The following is a 19,335-nucleotide window of genomic DNA, read 5'->3' as shown; positions in this document are numbered from 1 at the left end:
AACCACTATTAGTAGTGTCTACAAGATGTGTATTTATCACTTCAAGTAACCTGCCATGGTATCAATCATAACTTTAATGTAACTTGTTATTATAATAAACTAAATAGAATTCCACAAATTTAATACACCTACCTATCTAGCTATGCTTTACCAAAAGAAATTTTTGTTCTATGTTTACTATAGCAGTGCAGCTAGTTCTCTAATAAATTCTCAGTCACTTAGTCCATACCATGTGTGTGGGGTGATATAATATTATTGAGGTATGCATACAGGAAAGATTATACTGTAGTTCACAGGATATAGTTGCAGTGTTCAATGTTAAAGCATTACAACATCACTCTAGTCTAAAAGTCCAATGGCATGAGAACTGAAACTGGTTATACCCACTGATAACTAACCAATAATTTGCGAGGATGGAACCACATTATTACCAAAGAATTAGCAGTACATTAGCATTTACAATAAGCAAGAGGGGGATGCTGGCTTTCAACAGTTGTGTTTATTGTATCTTCATCTTGTTAACTACTGAAATATGCTCAAAAATATAATTGACTTGACAAATTGCCAAACACACAGTACGTGCATACATGTCACAAGCAAGGAATGTCATTATATACTAACAGTAAGTGATGTGAGGTCTGTGAATGCTGAATGTATAGCTATAGCTATTAATAATGTCATTAAGTCCCCCCAGCCATTAATCTTGCTGCTGAAGGGAGGTTTGCTCCCCCTGATCCCTAGTGTCTTTTCTGTAGTGCTTAGGTAAAATATTTTGTTTACTTCTTTAAAGACGTGGAGGTGGAAGCAAGTGCCATTGTGGCTGGTATAAAAAAAATTAATAAAAAAAACCAATGTCATCAGTTACTAATGGCCGGCCATACTAACCGGCTAATGGCCATTAACACATCCCACAGTGTCATGATCAATGACGAAACCTCATAATAATGACCAGATTTAGGCGGTGAGACTTGTCAATGTCACAATGTGATCAGTAGATCATAGTAGAAGAAGCATATACAATACATTACACAACAGAACAATGAATAACCATAGCATTATAAATAAGGCAAACCACTATACAAATAGCTACATCCATCATCGGCACGTCTCTTGACTAATAAAATGTGACGTGCAGCTGTGTTAGTTTTCCAGTCACTAATAAGTTTGATACTAACTAACTCTGCACATAACAGCGAGGTAGCTACGTAGTTATCGTCTTGGCCACTGAGTCACGTTACATACAACTCTGAAGTCTAACTACTGACTAAATGGCGCTAAAGGATTACAAATCCATATTAATGAACCATTAAGTCTCTTCTACCATTAATAAAGCTCATAAATACGTCCTTACGTAGATTTCGTTAGCACTATCCGAGGCACTATCAAGTGTGGCCACGCTTCACTATTAGTTATAGGTACTTACCCGAACTGCGACGCTGGTTAAAACCTTCATCTACACCTTTAGCTCAGTAACACACAAAAAAGATGCTCCGCTGTTGGTGGGTTGCGATGCCAGAGCGAATGGTGGAATCGATCAAAGACGGATATATGTGTAACGCGAATACCGGTATGTGATTACCGGTACCGAAAACGTCACGCAGCATTTGCCTTTGTACGCATGCGTATATGTACTTTCGTAAATTCTAATTCCTCAAACCCCAGTCCGCATCGCTATGTCTGGTCATTATTGTGAGCTTTCATCATTATTTCATCATCTCAATGTAATTGTATGGAAGCTGTAAACAAACTTGCTTACGTAGCTAGGCATAGAGAAAGGTAGGCTAGATGGGCTGAAGACCAACCCCGATGTCAGGAGAAGAGAATAATTGATAAAAGATCGAGATACTCTAATAGAGCATTCAGCTAACTCTAATAAAACGGTCAGGTGCATGTAGGACTATAATTAAAATGAGCCGCCCTCCCGCATTGACTTGGGCTAACTTTCTGATCTGAAACACAATAAGTGGCCTTATGGAGCTATTAATTCTGTTATGGAACTTAAATTAATTTCTGCAGCTGTGAAGTCTATAATTCAAACCAGGCTGTAAAAATGGTGCATAAATTACAAAATTTTGCTATATCTGGCCACGTAATAATCACTTTTATAGTTTTGCATGACGAAATCACACTTAGTAATAGTCATCGCATTGTAAACTGGAAGGAAATAATGCCTGGCTTTGCCTCGCACTATTTTACTCCTTCCTGTTTACAATACCCACACTATTAATCCTGAATACCACAGGCATCCATTCTATTACATACACTAACACTACAGCATGCACATGTAATTAACTTTAATATCTGAACAGAAATTTAAAAATAGCCACTGCAAAAGACTGATCGCACTTTGTCTAGCAACCATTGCTATGACCTTAAAATGAAGTTTATCTTAACAATGGTTACCTAGCAGCATTGCTAAGCAACCATATTGTTGCTATGCTATGGGCTATCTATCGCTATGGTAACACTAATTGTCAAATCGGACATATATTTCCAATAGAAACACACCATGCTATTTTCAATTAGATTAGTATTACAGATTTTTGTCGAGGGAGCAACCTTGACAAACAAATGTAATGCTAATTCTATTGGCTAATCGCTTGACATATTTCAAAATAATGTGTAAGGTATTATTGAGAGTATTATATTGTAACATATCTACTTGTTGGATTAGTAAATTTACACCACAAGCATGTAAAACTACATGGACTGATGATTGTGGCTGGTATTATGAAGTGTATAGATGTAGAATATGAACCAGCCTGCTTGTAGAATGAATTGGATAATTACAGCTAGTGAACTGCATACTTAATTCTACAAAAGGTTTGACAGCTTTTCCAGTTAATATCATCAAGAGTAAATAATTATTTACTCTTGATATCATAGACCCATGCAAGAGTACATGTGGTATTGAAATGCACACAGACATATGCAAGTGCTGTGGAATTCCATATTATAGTAGTTATATGTATTAAGCTTAAGAGTGTGGTTGAGAATTCAGGGTATATAGGCATATGACCATGAGGTGCCAATTATATGTGCTTGGGTTATGATAATATTATAACAATTCTACAACAGTTATACGGTAGTATAGAATTCCTGTCAGACAAAACTTTAAGTTATTTCCTTTTATACAATATTATCATGTATTATGTCATAAATTGCAACACTTATAATTTATCTTTTAACGGAACTTGTGGCATGGCTCATTGCAATTGGACTCAATTCAAAGGTTTAATTTCCTCAGTTACCAGTTATATTCACTCCAGTTTAATGATGACAAGCAACTATACATAAAATATCTAAGACTAAGAGGCCTGGTACCCCCATGATCATTTCCTCATTGCAAATAAATGGCAAATATGTCCTTATTAAGTTCTGATACAATTGTGCAACCAAGTGGATGATTATAATTACCCCCAGCTTGGCATATGCATGTTTGGATAAAGTACTCAGGAGGCCCATGAATCATGACAAATTGACACTATTTATTTTTAAACTATACACTGGAAACTATCATGTAGCAGGTATATAAGCAACTTCAGTGGATGCAATACATCATTTGAAAGACTGAGAACTCATGATCATTTTTGGAACTCATTCAACTCAGCATTGTATATATGCAGCCAGGAAACTGGAAGATCTATAGAGTTTTTCTTTTGTATGTACATAGCATAAGAGTACATTGACTTTATAGCACTGTTGTACTTTTAAAACTGCATCTATATGTGTATATATTGTTTTTCAGTAGCACTGACTTGTGCATAATAAAAATGCAGCTACATCTCACATCTTAGAAAATGAATGCTTAACGGGTAAAATTTGATTAATGGTTAGCCACAAGCCAAACTACATCTGCCTCCATCCACACACATCAAAGTAAACTCTGTGCATCATAAATTTTATAGTAAGAACTAAATTTACAAAGACATATTCATATGTATGCGTGTGGAAGAAGTTTAAGTGTTACAACAATACATCCAATTAAGTTAGCGAGTCATTAAAACATAAAAGGTCTATGCATCATGTTCAAATGTTAGTTTCCACATTCCCTGTTTGTGCATTGTAGTTAATGACAACAGCTTGTCGCTGGTGTTTCAAGTACTCCGATGGTGACACAGGTGTTAAAATTGAATCACTTCTAGGATTCCAAGATGATACTGGTTGTAGTCTATCTTCTTCATTGAAGTCAAAATCATCAGCAGCAGTGCGAACATTAACTGTATATTTTAAAAGTGATGCATTGTCAGCACGCCAATATGTTTGCAAATAAGTATTAACTTACAAATATTTGGTGTGTGGATGTATGCACGACTGTTTCCAGTCCCAATGTTACTTGATGAGGTCACATATTCATTTAGTATAACTTGATTATAGCCAGTTAGTGACCTCTGCCTAGTTCCTTCATCGACATACTGAGAAGCTGAAGTGTACATATGAGAAAAATTAATAATATGTATACGTATATTGGCTGAACAAACAGTAGAACTATATAGCAATACAAAATAACAAAAATATACATACTGGTAGCAGCAGTGGCATTCTTGTCCTATGAAAACACAACAAAAATAATGTGTGAGCATACATGAAAGCACTCACGGATGTTGAAACTGTAGAGTACTCTTTTCCTCTATATGACTTGACCATCTTTACAAACTACATAAAACAAATGAATTTATACATCATATATTGTAGATTACTATTCATATATTGTAGATTACTATTCATATATTGTAGATTACTATTCATATATTGTAGATTACTATCCTTCAAACATGCTGTGGATATGCACGTATGATGATTCAACATGTAGGTTAAAATTTTTGTAAAACCATCAACGTACACAAGCAGCTGCATAATAAATATGACTGTTTTTTTGTAATTGTATGGCCTTATTGCTTATTCTAACAAATCTTGTTTCAATCCACATTCCACTAATGACCAAGCATATATATATAGTACACACAACAATTCCTCACCTTCCAGAGTATTTATTATGTAGGCAACTAACATTAAAATTCTATTACAGTATTTTCTCATAAGTCTGGAGGATTTCAATATGGGTTAGTGTACATAAAAGAGGCAGTGGAGGATTCAGGGGGGGACACATGTCCCCCCTTCCCCCCAAAAAACATACAAGATCAATATACTCTAATAGAATGGTCAGTCAAATACTTTAATAGAACAGTCACCACATAGTACCACTGAAAATCATCTATAGTGAAAAAAACTAGCATCTGCATTCAATACATGGGTACACTTAGCCTGCTAAGGATATTTTGCAAATGAAATGTACATGGTTTTGTTCATGCCATTCTTTAGGTCCATAATAATAACAATAATAAAAATAGCTATATGGCTAGCTGAACTACTCATAACTGTCACTTATTCCTTGATCACTGTAGTCCACTTAGAAAGCAATAATAATTATGGCTCCTATATTTGTGCATAAAACCACAATTTTTAGTCCTGAAACATATGACATAGTTTTAGCTTCTGGGAGGCCTACTACCCTGGTATACACCCCCCCCCCCCTTGCCAAACCCTGGATCAGCCCTTGAGAGGAAGGTATATATGTATGTATGGTGGCAGATCTAGAAATTTTCATAGGGTGTTTCAGGTTAAGGAAGTTTTCAATAACTGTCAGGGGCAAAACCAGACTTTTTGAAATGCAACTCTGGAATTGCAATTTCAACCTAGCTTTAGGTTGAAGACCAAAAAAAGGTCCTAATATAATACACTATGTATGACTCTTGGCGATGTTATCATCCACATGATCATAAATCGGATCGTAAATAAATTTGGGGCGTGCGCTGTTTTCAGAGGGGATTTCAGCTGAAACCATTGCAACCCCCCTGTATCCACCACTGATGTGTGTGTGTACGTGTGTGCATGCATGCGTGCGTGTGTGTGTATGTGTGTGTGTGTGTGTGTGTGTGTGTGTGTGTGTGTGTGTGTGTGTGTGTGTGTATGGGCCACCAAGATTCCAAAACCATTCAGCTAAAACAAGAGAATGGCTTTTAGTCAACTTGACAGAGCTTGATCTCCAGAGCTTCCCCAAAGCCTATGACCATTTATATGATTTGCCTAATAACTTGGAGGTGGAAAGATAGAACAGCCTGTATACCTGTATAAGCAGATAATTATATCTCTGAAGACTTTTGACAGTGAAATCCAATAGCATTTATACCCACATGGCTAGTAGCTATTGTAAAAGCAAAGTTATTGTTACTAAGGCCAGTATTTTCACCTTTTCAAACACGTTTTATGTAACAACTTTAAAACAGGCTGTAGGACCAGGTGTCCTACAGACCTCCAGCACTTGCACTGTAAAGCCTTAATAAATAAAAACAAATAATAAATTTCCAGACCTGTTAATCAAAACAACAAAGAGTACATTAATAAGGCTTTCTGCATTGGAATTGGAAATAATAGAGAGACTTTATGAAATACTATATATTCAGAATACAAGTGATACCTTTTCATTTCTGAACACATGGAGAAACAAGATAAACAAACCCTGTACAAAAGACATGACATTTAACTACTACACTCCATGCTGTGCTAACAAGTACCTGTAGAGAATTGAGTATTGTAAATATCCATGCAAACACAACGGTGTCTTCATTCACGGCTAGTATTCCAAACAACCAAGTTAGACCAAGTATTGGCAGCAAGATTATGGATGCCTTTACTAGTGCTCTAGTAACAAATTACAATGAAAAAAACTTAATTGACAGAACACAAGAATTAAACACACAGATTATTGCACAAAAACAAACAAGTGCCCCCAATACCAATTACCTGAAAGTAAAGTACCCAGTTTGCAGCTATGTGTTATTGTGCACATTACACAGTCCCACATACAGATAAAAATATGTGACACATCATTGCAATCAATCCCCTTATATACTTTGAATGTCGAAGGCATGGTAGAATATTATGAATCATGGAGGTTTGTACTAAAAATATTTACCAGAAACTAGCCTCACGATACCTTCATGGTGTCTTAGTAGTATTGTTTAGGTTTAACCATGCCCAAAAGTGCCTTCAGTATGACCCAAAATGTTTCCGATAGGTTGCTATGAAATTTTAAACATATTTTATATTATTGAGTAATTTTGTATTGCCAGATTGCATGACTTGCTTACTAATGCCTTCAGACAAGTGTAACTTGATAGTGGCAATTTTATAGGGCTACAGGTTTGATTGTTTCACTGTTAGACGTTGCTTCAGCCTGACAGGTGCCTTTTAACATACCACAATACATACAAAGCACACATCATGGACATACCTTTTACCTTTTTGTGCCTGCTGACATCGACAGCTCAAGGAGTTGATTTGCAGTGAGGGGGTTGCTTTCCCTATGTATGTTTGTAATGGAAATCATCCATAGTAACTGAAGTGATTGCAGAGACACTTCTTGTACTGTTCTTCGTAATGGGGTTGAATATAGATGAATGTAAGGCACTTTTCAGTAATTGATAATGATGGCATGTGATACATGCAAGGAAAAAGTTTGCTTGGGGACTGTAGAATAGAAATAAAAGTAGCGAAACAAGTGAGCTCACCTATACCTGAAGATATACTAGTGGAAATTTAATCCCTACCTTGTACTCTATTAGCCAACATCAGAAACTGTTAACATACACTTTGTAACTTGACACCTTATGCATGAACAAAATGAAATGAAACACAAAGGTAACAATGTAAATCCATGATTTTATCTGCAGCAAAAAAGGCAAGTGTCAAGGCAAAGTAGCATCTGTACAGCATTAGTCACCATTGAGATAAACTTCTCTGCTGGTAAGTTAGCCAATTGCATGTTCAGTCAGTATAGAAACATTATTTAATACTTTCAAATTCTATAGTGACTTATTGGAAGCATTTCAGGTTGCTCTGAAGGAAGATTTGCATGGGTTTAATTATACCAACCAAGAGGTCATTATGTGTAATGTAATTAGATATACACATGGTTTTTGTATATCGCACGTGATTTAACATGTGATCATTCTAGAACAATCGCAACACGTTGTTACATGGTGTCAGAAGCTCTCGGAGAAGATGGATCAGCTTTCACCACCAGAAGTGTTGAGTCTAGACGGAAATATCACCGAAAACTGGAGGTGATGGAAGCAGCATTTTGAAATATTTTTCCTAGCCAGTGGCTTATCTGGAAAAGACACAAGCGTTCAAGCCGCTACATTTCTTCATGTGGCTGGACCGGAAGCACTGGAAGTTTACAACACTTTCACATGGGAAAGTGCTGGCGACAAGAGTAAAGTAGACAAAATAGTTGAAAAGTTTGATCAGTATTGCAACCCTCGCAAGAATGTCACATGGGAATGACACAAATTCAACACATGGAACCAGCAACCTGGAAAAGTATCGATCAATACGATACTGACTTGAAAACGAAAGCCCAGATGTGTGAATTTGCTCAGTTGAAGGACAGCCTTATTCGTGACCGAATTGTATGTGGCATTATTTGTGACAAGACTTGTACCCGCTTGCTCAAAGAAAGTGAGTTAACACTACAGAACGCCTTAAACATATGCGCAGCGAATGAAGCAACATCATCTCAGTTGAAACCCTCAGTACTAACGCCACCAGTAAAGAAACACATCAGGAAGTCCTTGTCATCCAGAAATGATGTCACAGTGATAACCCCAAACCTCAATGTGACAAATGTGGGAATCAACACTATTGCCACCAACCTTGTCCAGCACAAGGTGTGGAATGTTACAACTGTGGTCGAAGAAACCATTTCGCTAAAGTATGTCAAAGCCGTCCTGTTACAAAGTACCACAAGAAAGTTAACAGTGTTACACAACGTGATAGCTCTGATTCCTCTGATGATTTCTTCATTGGTATGGTACAATGTGGCACCAATAAACCACCTAATAGGAAAGTAACAATCCTTGTGAATCACCACAAAACATGCTTCAAGATTGATACAGGTGCACAATATAATGTCATCTCCAGGCAGAAGTATCACCAACTAAGCTCAATACCATTACAAAAATCTCATGCCAGGCTAGTTGCTTTTGGTGGCCAGCGACTCAATGCATGTGGTAAAGTTACAATCAGTTGCCAACACAAAGGAAAAATTTATCCTGTGTGACTGGATTTGCAAAAGGTACCCTTTTCACACACAAAATTTGACCCATTTTTTGAACCTTGAAACTTCATAACTTTTTTGTCATGGCATATAATTGCCTGAAAGTTTCCATAGGTGTAGCTACAGTGTCTGACTGTATTTTGATACTACGAGCAAGTGAATCAGACTAAGGATTCAATGTTACATCATTTTGGTTGCCGGCATGTAAAACATGTGGAAAAGGTACCTTTTCACAAATCCGGTCACCTGTAGTTTTTGAGGTGGTTGACCTAGATGTTCTTAACATATTAGGCTTGATGACTTGTGTAGAGCTGAATCTAGTACAGCGATTGGATGCTATCAACACCCAAACTACTGAAATTCTGGACTCATATAGTGGCGTTTTTGAAGGGTTGGGATGCATATAACAGATGCTTCATACCACATCAAAGGTGATGAAAATGCTCAGCCAATTGTACATCCACCCAGAAAAGTTCCTGTCACTCTGCATCCTAGATACAACAGGAACTCAAGCGTATGTAAGAACTTGATGTGATTGAAAAAGTAGAAGAACCCACTGACTGGGTGAACAGTATGGTAACCGTTGTTAAGCCAAATGGAAAGCTCAGGATCTGCATTGATCCACGTGATTTGAACAAGGAGGTTAAGCGTGATTACTATCCAATGAGTACGATTGACGAAATTGTTACAAGAATGCCAAACGCTAAGGTGTTTTCAGTTCTGGATGCCAGTTCTGGCTTCTGGCAAGGCAAGTTAGACACACCAAGTGCCAAGTTCTGCCCTTTTAACACCCCATTTGGGAGATATATGTTTAAACACCTCCCATTCGGGCTCTTGTCGTCCCAGGACATTTTCCAAAAAAACTATGTCAGAGATGTTTAGTGATATGGAAGGGGTTGAAGTTGTTGTCAATGATCTGCTGATTTGGGGTGTAAGTGATGAACAACATAACATGACAGCCATTTGATACAAGTTTTAGAAAGAGCATGAAATAGAAACCTCAGGCTCAATAAGAGCAAGTGCCAAATCAAGAAATATGCTATGGACACGTCCTCAGTAACCAGATCCTAAGAAAACAGAAGCCATTATTAACATGCCTTGTCCAGAGAATAGAGAAGAGCTTCAGAGATTTCTAGGTATGCTAACATATTTGGGTAAAATTTATCTCTTATGGCTTCACCGCTACGAACCCTCTTAGAGAAGAATGTGGAATGGCACTGGCAAGCTGAACAGGCAAATACTTTTACATCTCTGAAGGAACTGATCACCAAAGCTCCTGTGCTAAAGTACTTCAACCGTACTAAGCCTACCAAGTTATCCGTAGATGCTAGTTCTAAAGGGTTGGGAGCAGTCCTCATACAGGATAATCACCGCATTGCTTACGCTTCCAGAGCCCTCACCACATGCCAGCAACACTATGCCCAAATTGAAAAGGAAATGCTTGCTGTAGCATTTGGGTGCACCAGATTTCATGAATACATTTTCGGCATGCCTACTATCAAAGTGGAAACTGACCACAAACCTATAGAAGCCATATTCAAGAAGCCACTCCATCAAGCACCGGCTAGACTCCAAAAGATGATAATGTCTATACAAAAACACTCAATTTACCTTGTATACCGCCCTGGAAAACAGCCGGTTATCGCAGATACCTTATCAAGAGCTTATTTTCCAGATCAGCTTGACAACCTCACATCATTTGAATTTGAAGTAAATATAATATCAACACTGCCGATATCAAAATGTAAACTAGATCAACTCCAATCAATGACTCAATCTGACTCTGTTTTACAGCAACTAATGCATATAGCTGAGAAGGGCTGGCCGGATCATAAGTCAAAGGTGCCAAGTCAATGTTTACCATATAGGTTATTCCGAGAACAGATATCATTCAGTGATGGCATTCTTTTTAAAGGTGAAAAAATCATAATCCCTAAGGCTATATATGCAATCTGAAATGCTGAAGTTGATTCATAGCTCTCATTTGGGCATAGCAAAAAGTTTAAGCCAAGCAAGAGACATTTTATACTGGCCAGGAATGTCATCTCAAATTCAAGATGTTGTTTCAGCTTGTGGGACCTGTAACACATATCAAAGTAAAAACCGGAAGGAACCCTTGATCTCACATTCCGTCCCAGATTGACCATGATCTAAACTAGGTATTGACATTTTTGAGCTACAAGGAAAGCAATACATTGTGATATTAGATTACTACTCAGGGTTTGTTGAACTTGACCTCCTTACAAACACAACAGCCAAACAAGTGATAAACCACTGCAAGTTTCAGTTTTCCCGCCATGGAATACCGGATGTTTTGATATCTGACAATGGCCCCAATTTTCTAGCCATGAGCTCAAACAGTTCATCAGGCATTATCAGATCGACCACCACACCTCAAGCCCATACCACCCACAGTCCAACAGTATGGCTGAGAAAGCTGTACAAACAGTCAAAAGACTAATAAAGAAGGCAACACATGATGGAAATGATCCATACCTAGCGTTGCTAGAGTATCGTAACACTCTATGGTCAGATACACTTGGTTCACCAGTCCAGTGTCTTATGGGTAGACGAACAAAGACTCTCTTATCCACTTCCAGCACTTCGCTTAAACCAGAAACAATCAACCCCAAAACAGTACAAAAAGAGCTTCAGAAACAGCGATGTAAGCAAAAACTGTATTATGACCAAACTGCAAAACCGTTGAAAAGCCTTAATATGGGAGACTCAGTGCTGATGACAACAAAGGATGGCAAATGGAAGCCAGCCAAAGTGACCAGTATCAACCAAACTGGCCCTTGTTCCTATAATATTGTGATACCACAAGGGTAACAATACTGCAGAAACAGAAAAGATCTAAGAAAAGTGACAGGTGGTACAGGCATTAACACAAGTGTTGACGACTTCCTAGATGATGAATTATATGATGCTAATTCAAATGAACCGATCAGAGACAACAGTGATAGCTGTGAATCTGTTCCGCCTGTTTCATCAGTTCCAACCATAAGACATTCCCAACTAACTATCAGAGCACCAGTCCGATATGCCGATCAATACTCATAACTGTAACTCATACACATTACACACACTGCACAGCTTTACTTAAATTTGATCAGAGCACTGTAAGGAATTTTGAATTGTATCCCATAACACACTTCTTTTTGTAACAATGGGAGATGTAATGTAATTAGATAGACACGTGGTCTTGTATGATATCGCACATGATTTAACATGTGATCATTCTAGAATAATCGCAACATGTTGTTACAATATGGTATGGCAGTACAGATCGAGGTTTGGATCTTCCTGGCCAAACAAATCACACAAAAACAATCATCCTGGCAACTTAGCAGGTATAACCAAACCCATAAGTGACTTCAGTACAACCCTAAATGCTTCTAATAGATTGTTACAATTTTTTAATTGGTTTACTGCTTGCCTGGGATTAAATGTTCACTAGTATATCTGCAGGTGTAGGTGACCTCCCTTGTTTCCCTACCTTTTTAATATGATCCCCAATCGAACTTAAATTTCCTAATACTTGTTTGTTTACATTTGTAACATTATTAATTATTATGACTGGTGAACCCACACATACCGCATCAAAGAAAAGGATGGTGCCATGGGTATGGCTAGACTGAAGTAGAGATTACATGTTCACTAGTATATCTGCGGGTGTAGGTGACCTCCCTTGTTTCCCTACTTTTTTCTACGATCCCTAATCGAACTAAATTTTTCCTTATAGTTGTAATACTAAGTAGTCCTTATTTTATTAGTGCTCTGTGATATACTGGTAATACCGTTTATCATGATAAATTAACATAACTGGTTATCATACCATGATGGCCTTTGATAACCGGTATATCAAAATACTGATATATTGATGAATACCAGGCTTTTAACCCAGCCTTTGGTGTTTAATTACCCAATTTGTTGATGGTTTAGCAGACATGCCCTACACAAAAACTTGAGGTTGTCACATTACGAACAAATGCCTACTTGTACTGAACTATAATATTTGGTTTTTGGGATGCGTTGCTCCATACTTTAATAGTATCCTGCAACTGAAGGAACTTAGGAACTTTAACCCAAGAAATGATGCAATAGTTACAAATTATATTGACATTTTCCTGTTACTAATACCGTGTATTCAAATTTCAATACCGCTGAGCATTATTGTATATATGAACTAGCTCTTGATTACCTAACCAATAATGCCAAATCGGTTTTTATAGAAAGGAAAACACAATTCCTAGATTCTCTACTTGTACTGTATGACACCGAAGTGATACACATGTTACTGTTTGTACATAAAGTGATGTTTACATATGTAGCTTAAATGTTCTTTGCTTATGCCACCTACTTTACAGCTTCTCTTGTATGGACTTCTGCAGCAGTTATAATTTTACCTGATCTGCTTACATAGACACGATAGACTGTCGTAATTAAAAAGAAGGTATTAATCTGTAATTGAATAAATACTCATAACATTATTTAATCTTTAAATACATATTATGTACCAGAATTATCAACAACATGGGACCGATGAATGCCCATATAGCACCTTTCTCTTCAGATATCCAACACCTGAGCAACCACTATAGTAACATATTTCAACATTTGTGTACTGTTCACCTATCATTAATCCCATATTGTTCATGAGATACAGCAGCAGAAACAACAATGATTGGAATCGGCAAACCTGCATTTAGAAATTTAGAGATTATAATTGAATTACTGTTTGTAGCTATAGTTTTAATAATAACAACAATATCAATAACGCTGGTTATCTTAAATTTTAATGTTGAAGGAAGGACGGGTGAAATCAAATGTGACCTGCTGAGTAAAACTCTGATTAGTTTATGTTTTTCTCGAACTTCTTTTATGACGTTTTTGTTGTCTGGAGGGAACATACCAATGAGTTGTTAATTTTTTGTCTTATCATGCAGGTGAATATTCTTGCTATAGACAGCATGCAGGAAGAGCAAAACAATTAATTTACTATACGGAAAAATTACAGGCACTTATTTAATCGATAAGTCATGAGAGCAACAGGCTATGGAATTGAAACTTGTTTCTTGTGGACTGGGAAATTCATCTAGAGTTTTGGTCTATAACCAACTTTTTTGTTGCTATTACTGATTACAGTGCAACAACCGTTAAGTATAAAATCACTGAATAAGCATTACATAGAATCATAAAAGTGAGATAGTTGTATTTTAAAAGCAGTAAAGTCGTTATAATTAACAATAGGTGCTGGGAGTTGTTCCATAATTTAATAGTATCCTGCAACTGAAGGAACTTAGGAAGTTTAATTATGTCCATGAGTTGGCATAGTGCTCAATGTAAATATGGGTGGTTCAACCGGTAACCTCCAACATCATAACAATTCAGTTATACTCCCTCCTTGCTTGAACTATGACCTTTTAGCATTTCCCTAACACTGCTTCTTCTACTGTAGTCATTACAGATAAACTGGGCTGACTGGTGCTGAACTGTCTCAAATATTATTTACAAGTGTTGACATAATTATATAGACACCAGACTATTGAGGCAAACTCTACTATGCTTTCATTGACAAGCGATGGGCTGTTCAAGCTTTCAAATGGCAATTGCATGGCAATGATAAGTCACAACTTAAAAACAATCACACATAATTCATATTTATTTTAATTATGGCACAGAATTGATATTCTTATTCTCCACGAAGAGGGAGATCAAGTTATGTCAATTCAAATCTTGTTTCATTGTTTACTAAAGTAATTAAAATGCATGTAAAGTTATTTTGCAGTGCACATTTTTTGCCCTGTGTATTTCCATACGATATCATTATTTCAAAATTAGAATCTCACAAACTAGTTGGATTTTTACTCAATGGGTCACAAATACTATAATATATAGGTGTCCTACAGACCTTCAGCACTTGTGCTGTAAAGCCTTAATAAAATAAATAAATAAATGCACAACTACCATACCATAAATTATAATATTTCATGGAATAATTATTAGTCTCGCATTTCCAGACTGCATTTTTTTGTGTTGGGGTACCCCAACACAAAAGAAAAAAAAGTGGCCTGGCTATGTGAAACTATCTACATATATACTCACTCCAGCCAACCAAAAAATAAAATTTCTTGGTTTTTAATAATCCTTTATAAAATACAAATTGTAGCAGAATAAACAACAACAGTCCTTCACATAGCATCCAGCTGAAGGCTGCCAAGAAAAAGTAGTGCAGCAAAATGGCTACAACAAGACAGCTGGCCTAATAGAAGAACAAGAAGGATATGTATACAAGTACACAAAATTTAATTCTCACTCTGTAGTCAGTAGCAGTTTCTATGCCACTCACAAACGTGATCAGACCAAGCAGTAATGCAATACTGAGATTCAAATGTATGAAATGTTGAATTTGATCAAAGATCTTTTTTCTGCAAGTGTACAGCACAAAAGAGATCACCAACAAACAAAAATAATGAGATGCTCTATTTGTCCATAATAATGCTGGAGGCTTGCTACTTTAGTAAAATACCTTGTACAAAAGTAAATTGCAAAGCAAGGCCACTGCAATTTATGAATTATTAATAGCAGCTTCTATAGGTTACTAAAAAGCACAATTACATACATGATAAGCTGTTTCATGTGTGTATTATTAAAAATAAATACCAGGACATTTACAACAATAGATACAGTACACATACGTATTTATGTAAATGGTTGCTTGCTCACTTTAGGACTATCAAGAGGACTATGGTAATTATAAGACACACAATAGATATTCCACATCCAATATAGCTAACAATGGACAGTGCTTCAGAGTGGTCCTAAAAACAAAAATAATTAATATATGTAACTGTACAGCTAATATAATTACATGCAACAATGTGAACCATGCATAACAAAAAACAACCCAATTAGGTATTGTAACTGGCAATAGATATATTTCACAAATAACTCACATTTCCTGATGCGTCTACTAGAACGGCAAAACTAGTCAAATGTGATGAAGTGCACTGAAATGAACTGCCATTACTCCCTAACTGTTCAATACCATCATCAGAAAACATTCTCCTTTATTACAATAATTTCATAATAAAAAAACAAAGACAAAATTCTAATACGTACCTTGAAAAGTTGAAAAAAGCACAACGAGGTGTAAATGATCCATTTGTAGACTACAGGGAAATTACCCATATCACAAATATAAATTAGGAACTTTAAGTTGGATTAGGGATCAAAGAAAAAAGTAATGAAACAAGGAAATAGCAAGAAGTGGTGAAACAAGGAAGGTTGCCTATAACTGCAATTACACTAGCGGACATTAAATCCATGAACTTCAGTCTATATATAACCATTACTGATATAGGGATTAAATGTCCACTAGTATATCTGCAGGTATAGGCAACCTTCTTTGTTTCACTGCCTTTTAGCTATTCCCTTGTTTTCTACTTTTTTTCTTTATCCTTAAAATTCCTAATTTTTCCTTCTACTTTTTTGTTTACTGCTTTTTATACAATTATGACAAATGAACCAGCACATACCACAACAGGAATGGCATAAAGTAATTTTGCATCAGAATGCATGCAATTATATATGTAACGGAAAGGAGCACGTGGTCATTATGCTTTCAGTTATTCTTCGCCTGTTACCCAGCGTTACAAATGAAGAACAGTACGAGAAGCATCTTTGCAATCAATCTAGTCACTATGAAAAATACGGGCAATTAGCCAATACAGCCACACAGAATCCGCATCACATTATCGTGAATCGACACCTTACGTTGTCATGGAAAAGAACTGGAACACAAGGGAGACAAAGGCAAGTCCATGATGCGTGTATTGTACGTACTGCAGCTGGTGAAAAGGCACATCTTGGGATGAAGCGACATCGAACAGTGAATAAATCAAGCCCGTAGCCTCATCCATTGTCGAGTTAAGTTAGTTATAATTAGTTAGTCAACGTAAAATTCTGTTAAACAGAAAATTTTTAAAATTCCATAGAAACTTTTTGGAAGGGGTTGGGGTTGGTCTAAAGACATAGCTGCGAAGGGAAATTGACTGTAAGGTGATAATTTTGGCTGGAAAAGCCCAGTTCTTCATGATCCCTTATATACAGCTGCATGACAAGTACATACAAGGAAAAATGAAAATTAGGATAAACAAGTTTACACCTGCAGATATCCTATTGGATATTTAATGCCTACTTCAATCTATAGCTAGATCCATAACTAAATTAGAGATTAAATGTCCACTAGTATATCCGCAAGTGTAGACGGCCTCTCTTGTTACGCTACATTTTATTCCTAATCAAACTTAAAATTCCTTGTACTTGATTGTTTACTTATTTGAACACAATATTTATGTAGTGAACTCATGCATACCCCATCAAAAGAAAGAATGGCCCCATTAGATTAATTTTGTATTTTAATGCATACTTAACTACTGAAAAGTGAAGCAGCTATTATGTTTCATTTTCAGCTACTGTATATTCCACCCATTACACAGCATTACCAACAAAGAACAGTTTGAGATGAGCCTCTGCAATCAATCCATGGGAGTCATTACTCCCTACTGTAAATCAAGACCTTGTGATGTAAGTGAAAAGAAATGGGACACAAATGAGGATAAAGGTAGGTCCATGATACATTCGTTGTACATACTGCGGTATGCCAAAAGGCACCTTTCAGGCTGAAGCAATGTCTAGCAGTGAAATAATCATGCCTGTAGCCTTACAGCTGTAGCTGTTATCAAGTTACACTTGTTTGAAGGCAGGCAGGCAGGCAGGCAGGCAGGCAGGCAGGCAGGCAGGCAGGCAGGCAGGCAGGCAGGCAGGCAGGCAGGCAGGCAGGCAGGCAGGCAGGCAGGCAGGCAGGCAGGCAGGCAGGCAGGCAGGCAGGCAGGCAGGCAGGCAGGCAGGCAGGCAGGCAGGCAGGCAGGCAGGCAGGCAGGCAGGCAGGCAGTGTTAATTTAAATTTCCATGGCAATTTTATCAGAAGCATTTTTAGCCACCTTAAAGACACTTTTGTGCTTGATTATAAAACACGAGGATGGTTTCTGGTCAATATTTTTTTTTTTTGCAATGCTATGTAAGGTTTTCTTGTATCATTTTACAGTGATACAAAGTTGAAATTAAGAATGACAATAATATTATACTATACCTGAATCATCCGTATTTTCATGGTGACTGGATTGATTTTTTGCAGAGACGCTTCTCTTACTGTTCTTTGTTTATAATGCTGTGGAACGGGCTGAGTGTAGCTGAAAGCAAAGTGTAATGGCCACTTCACTTTCCTGTCAGTAATTAATAGTTGGGGCATACGTTTAAATAAACGCATGAACTCAGATGCGTTCAACAGTCATAATAATGTTACAGACATTTAATCCCTAATTATAGACTGAATTAGGGATTAAATCTCCACTAGTATATCTGCAGGTGTAGGTGACCTCCTTGTTTCCCTACCTTTTTCTATGATCCCTAATCAAACTAAATTCCTAATTTTTCCTTATATTTGTATATATATACATAGTCCGAGTATTTGTAGAATTATATCCTATGATAGCTATCTCTTTCTTGCGACAATAAGTCATCTAGTCTTATTCTCATTACTTAGATCCAGGTGTTAAAAAACACAGTCAGTGCAGAAACATTGATATTATATAGTACTTCAGGGTTGAATTTGCTTTATAGATTCGTACAACATTGGTATTATGTGGCTAAGTCTACTAAAACTGTCAAATATAATTACTGCCAATTAAACCAAGTACACAGTAAGTATACAGGCTAGCAATGTACACACATGAATATATATATATATATATATATATAGCTGTACCATACTAACCAAATTTCCGATTTCAAATGTTAGCTTTACGGGATCACTTAACAACGTTCCATTAGGATTGGTAGATAGCTGGCTTGACAATATCATACTCTCTATGCTTGATCTATGCACACATGTAACATAGTGTCAGTATGCATAACAACATACTGTACGAACCTTCCAGTGGGCAAATTCACATTCCGTGAAATACTATTAACCACAGCAACCCTCCTTCCTACAAACAGAAAATTGGCACAATAGCACAAGACCCTCTTTGTGGGACAATTGGGCAGTCCTTACTTCCTAAGATTCTTAAACAGCAGTAAATAATAATTATGAGTTATATACACTGTGAACTGGCACTGCAGTGCATGGAATTCTGATAGAGGATGTG

General features: G+C 36.8%; 2 protein-coding genes across 5 annotated transcripts in view; both read right to left on the bottom strand.

The window, feature by feature from the left end:
• LOC136262605 (hemicentin-1-like) overlaps positions 1-1,538 on the bottom strand; it is a 129,557-nt gene extending 128,019 nt beyond the window's left edge. The window contains exon 1 of one of the 3 annotated variants that reach the window (XR_010704246.1): positions 1,424-1,538. Coding sequence is in view for 2 of the 3 variants with exons in the window: in XM_066056992.1 (XP_065913064.1) it covers positions 1,424-1,453 (30 nt within the window). In the remaining variant the exon portion in view is untranslated. The remainder of the gene's footprint in view (positions 1-1,423) is intronic. The other 2 variants (XM_066056992.1, XM_066056993.1) reach the window with 2 other exon arrangements.
• Positions 1,539-3,874: 2,336 nt separating this feature from the next.
• Positions 3,875-19,335, bottom strand: part of LOC136260476 (uncharacterized) — a 42,580-nt gene continuing 27,119 nt past the window's right edge. For both annotated transcript variants that reach the window (XM_066054209.1, XM_066054210.1), the window contains exons 25-40: positions 19,119-19,176; positions 18,963-19,065; positions 16,247-16,296; positions 16,081-16,192; positions 15,851-15,945; positions 15,441-15,552; positions 15,230-15,386; positions 13,757-13,823; positions 13,642-13,708; positions 13,485-13,585; positions 6,576-6,702; positions 6,479-6,520; positions 4,600-4,656; positions 4,525-4,549; positions 4,286-4,423; positions 3,875-4,220 (exon numbers count right to left, since the gene is read on the bottom strand). In XM_066054209.1, coding sequence (XP_065910281.1) covers positions 4,030-4,220; positions 4,286-4,423; positions 4,525-4,549; positions 4,600-4,656; positions 6,479-6,520; positions 6,576-6,702; positions 13,485-13,585; positions 13,642-13,708; positions 13,757-13,823; positions 15,230-15,386; positions 15,441-15,552; positions 15,851-15,945; positions 16,081-16,192; positions 16,247-16,296; positions 18,963-19,065; positions 19,119-19,176 — 1,502 coding nt within the window. In that variant the 3' untranslated portion in view covers positions 3,875-4,029. The remainder of the gene's footprint in view (positions 4,221-4,285; positions 4,424-4,524; positions 4,550-4,599; positions 4,657-6,478; positions 6,521-6,575; positions 6,703-13,484; positions 13,586-13,641; positions 13,709-13,756; positions 13,824-15,229; positions 15,387-15,440; positions 15,553-15,850; positions 15,946-16,080; positions 16,193-16,246; positions 16,297-18,962; positions 19,066-19,118; positions 19,177-19,335) is intronic.

The sequence above is a fragment of the Dysidea avara genome, chromosome 7 (assembly GCF_963678975.1).
Source record: "Dysidea avara chromosome 7, odDysAvar1.4, whole genome shotgun sequence".
Taxonomy (NCBI): Eukaryota; Metazoa; Porifera; class Demospongiae; order Dictyoceratida; family Dysideidae; genus Dysidea; species Dysidea avara.
This window is presented reverse-complemented; position numbering and strand designations above follow the sequence as displayed.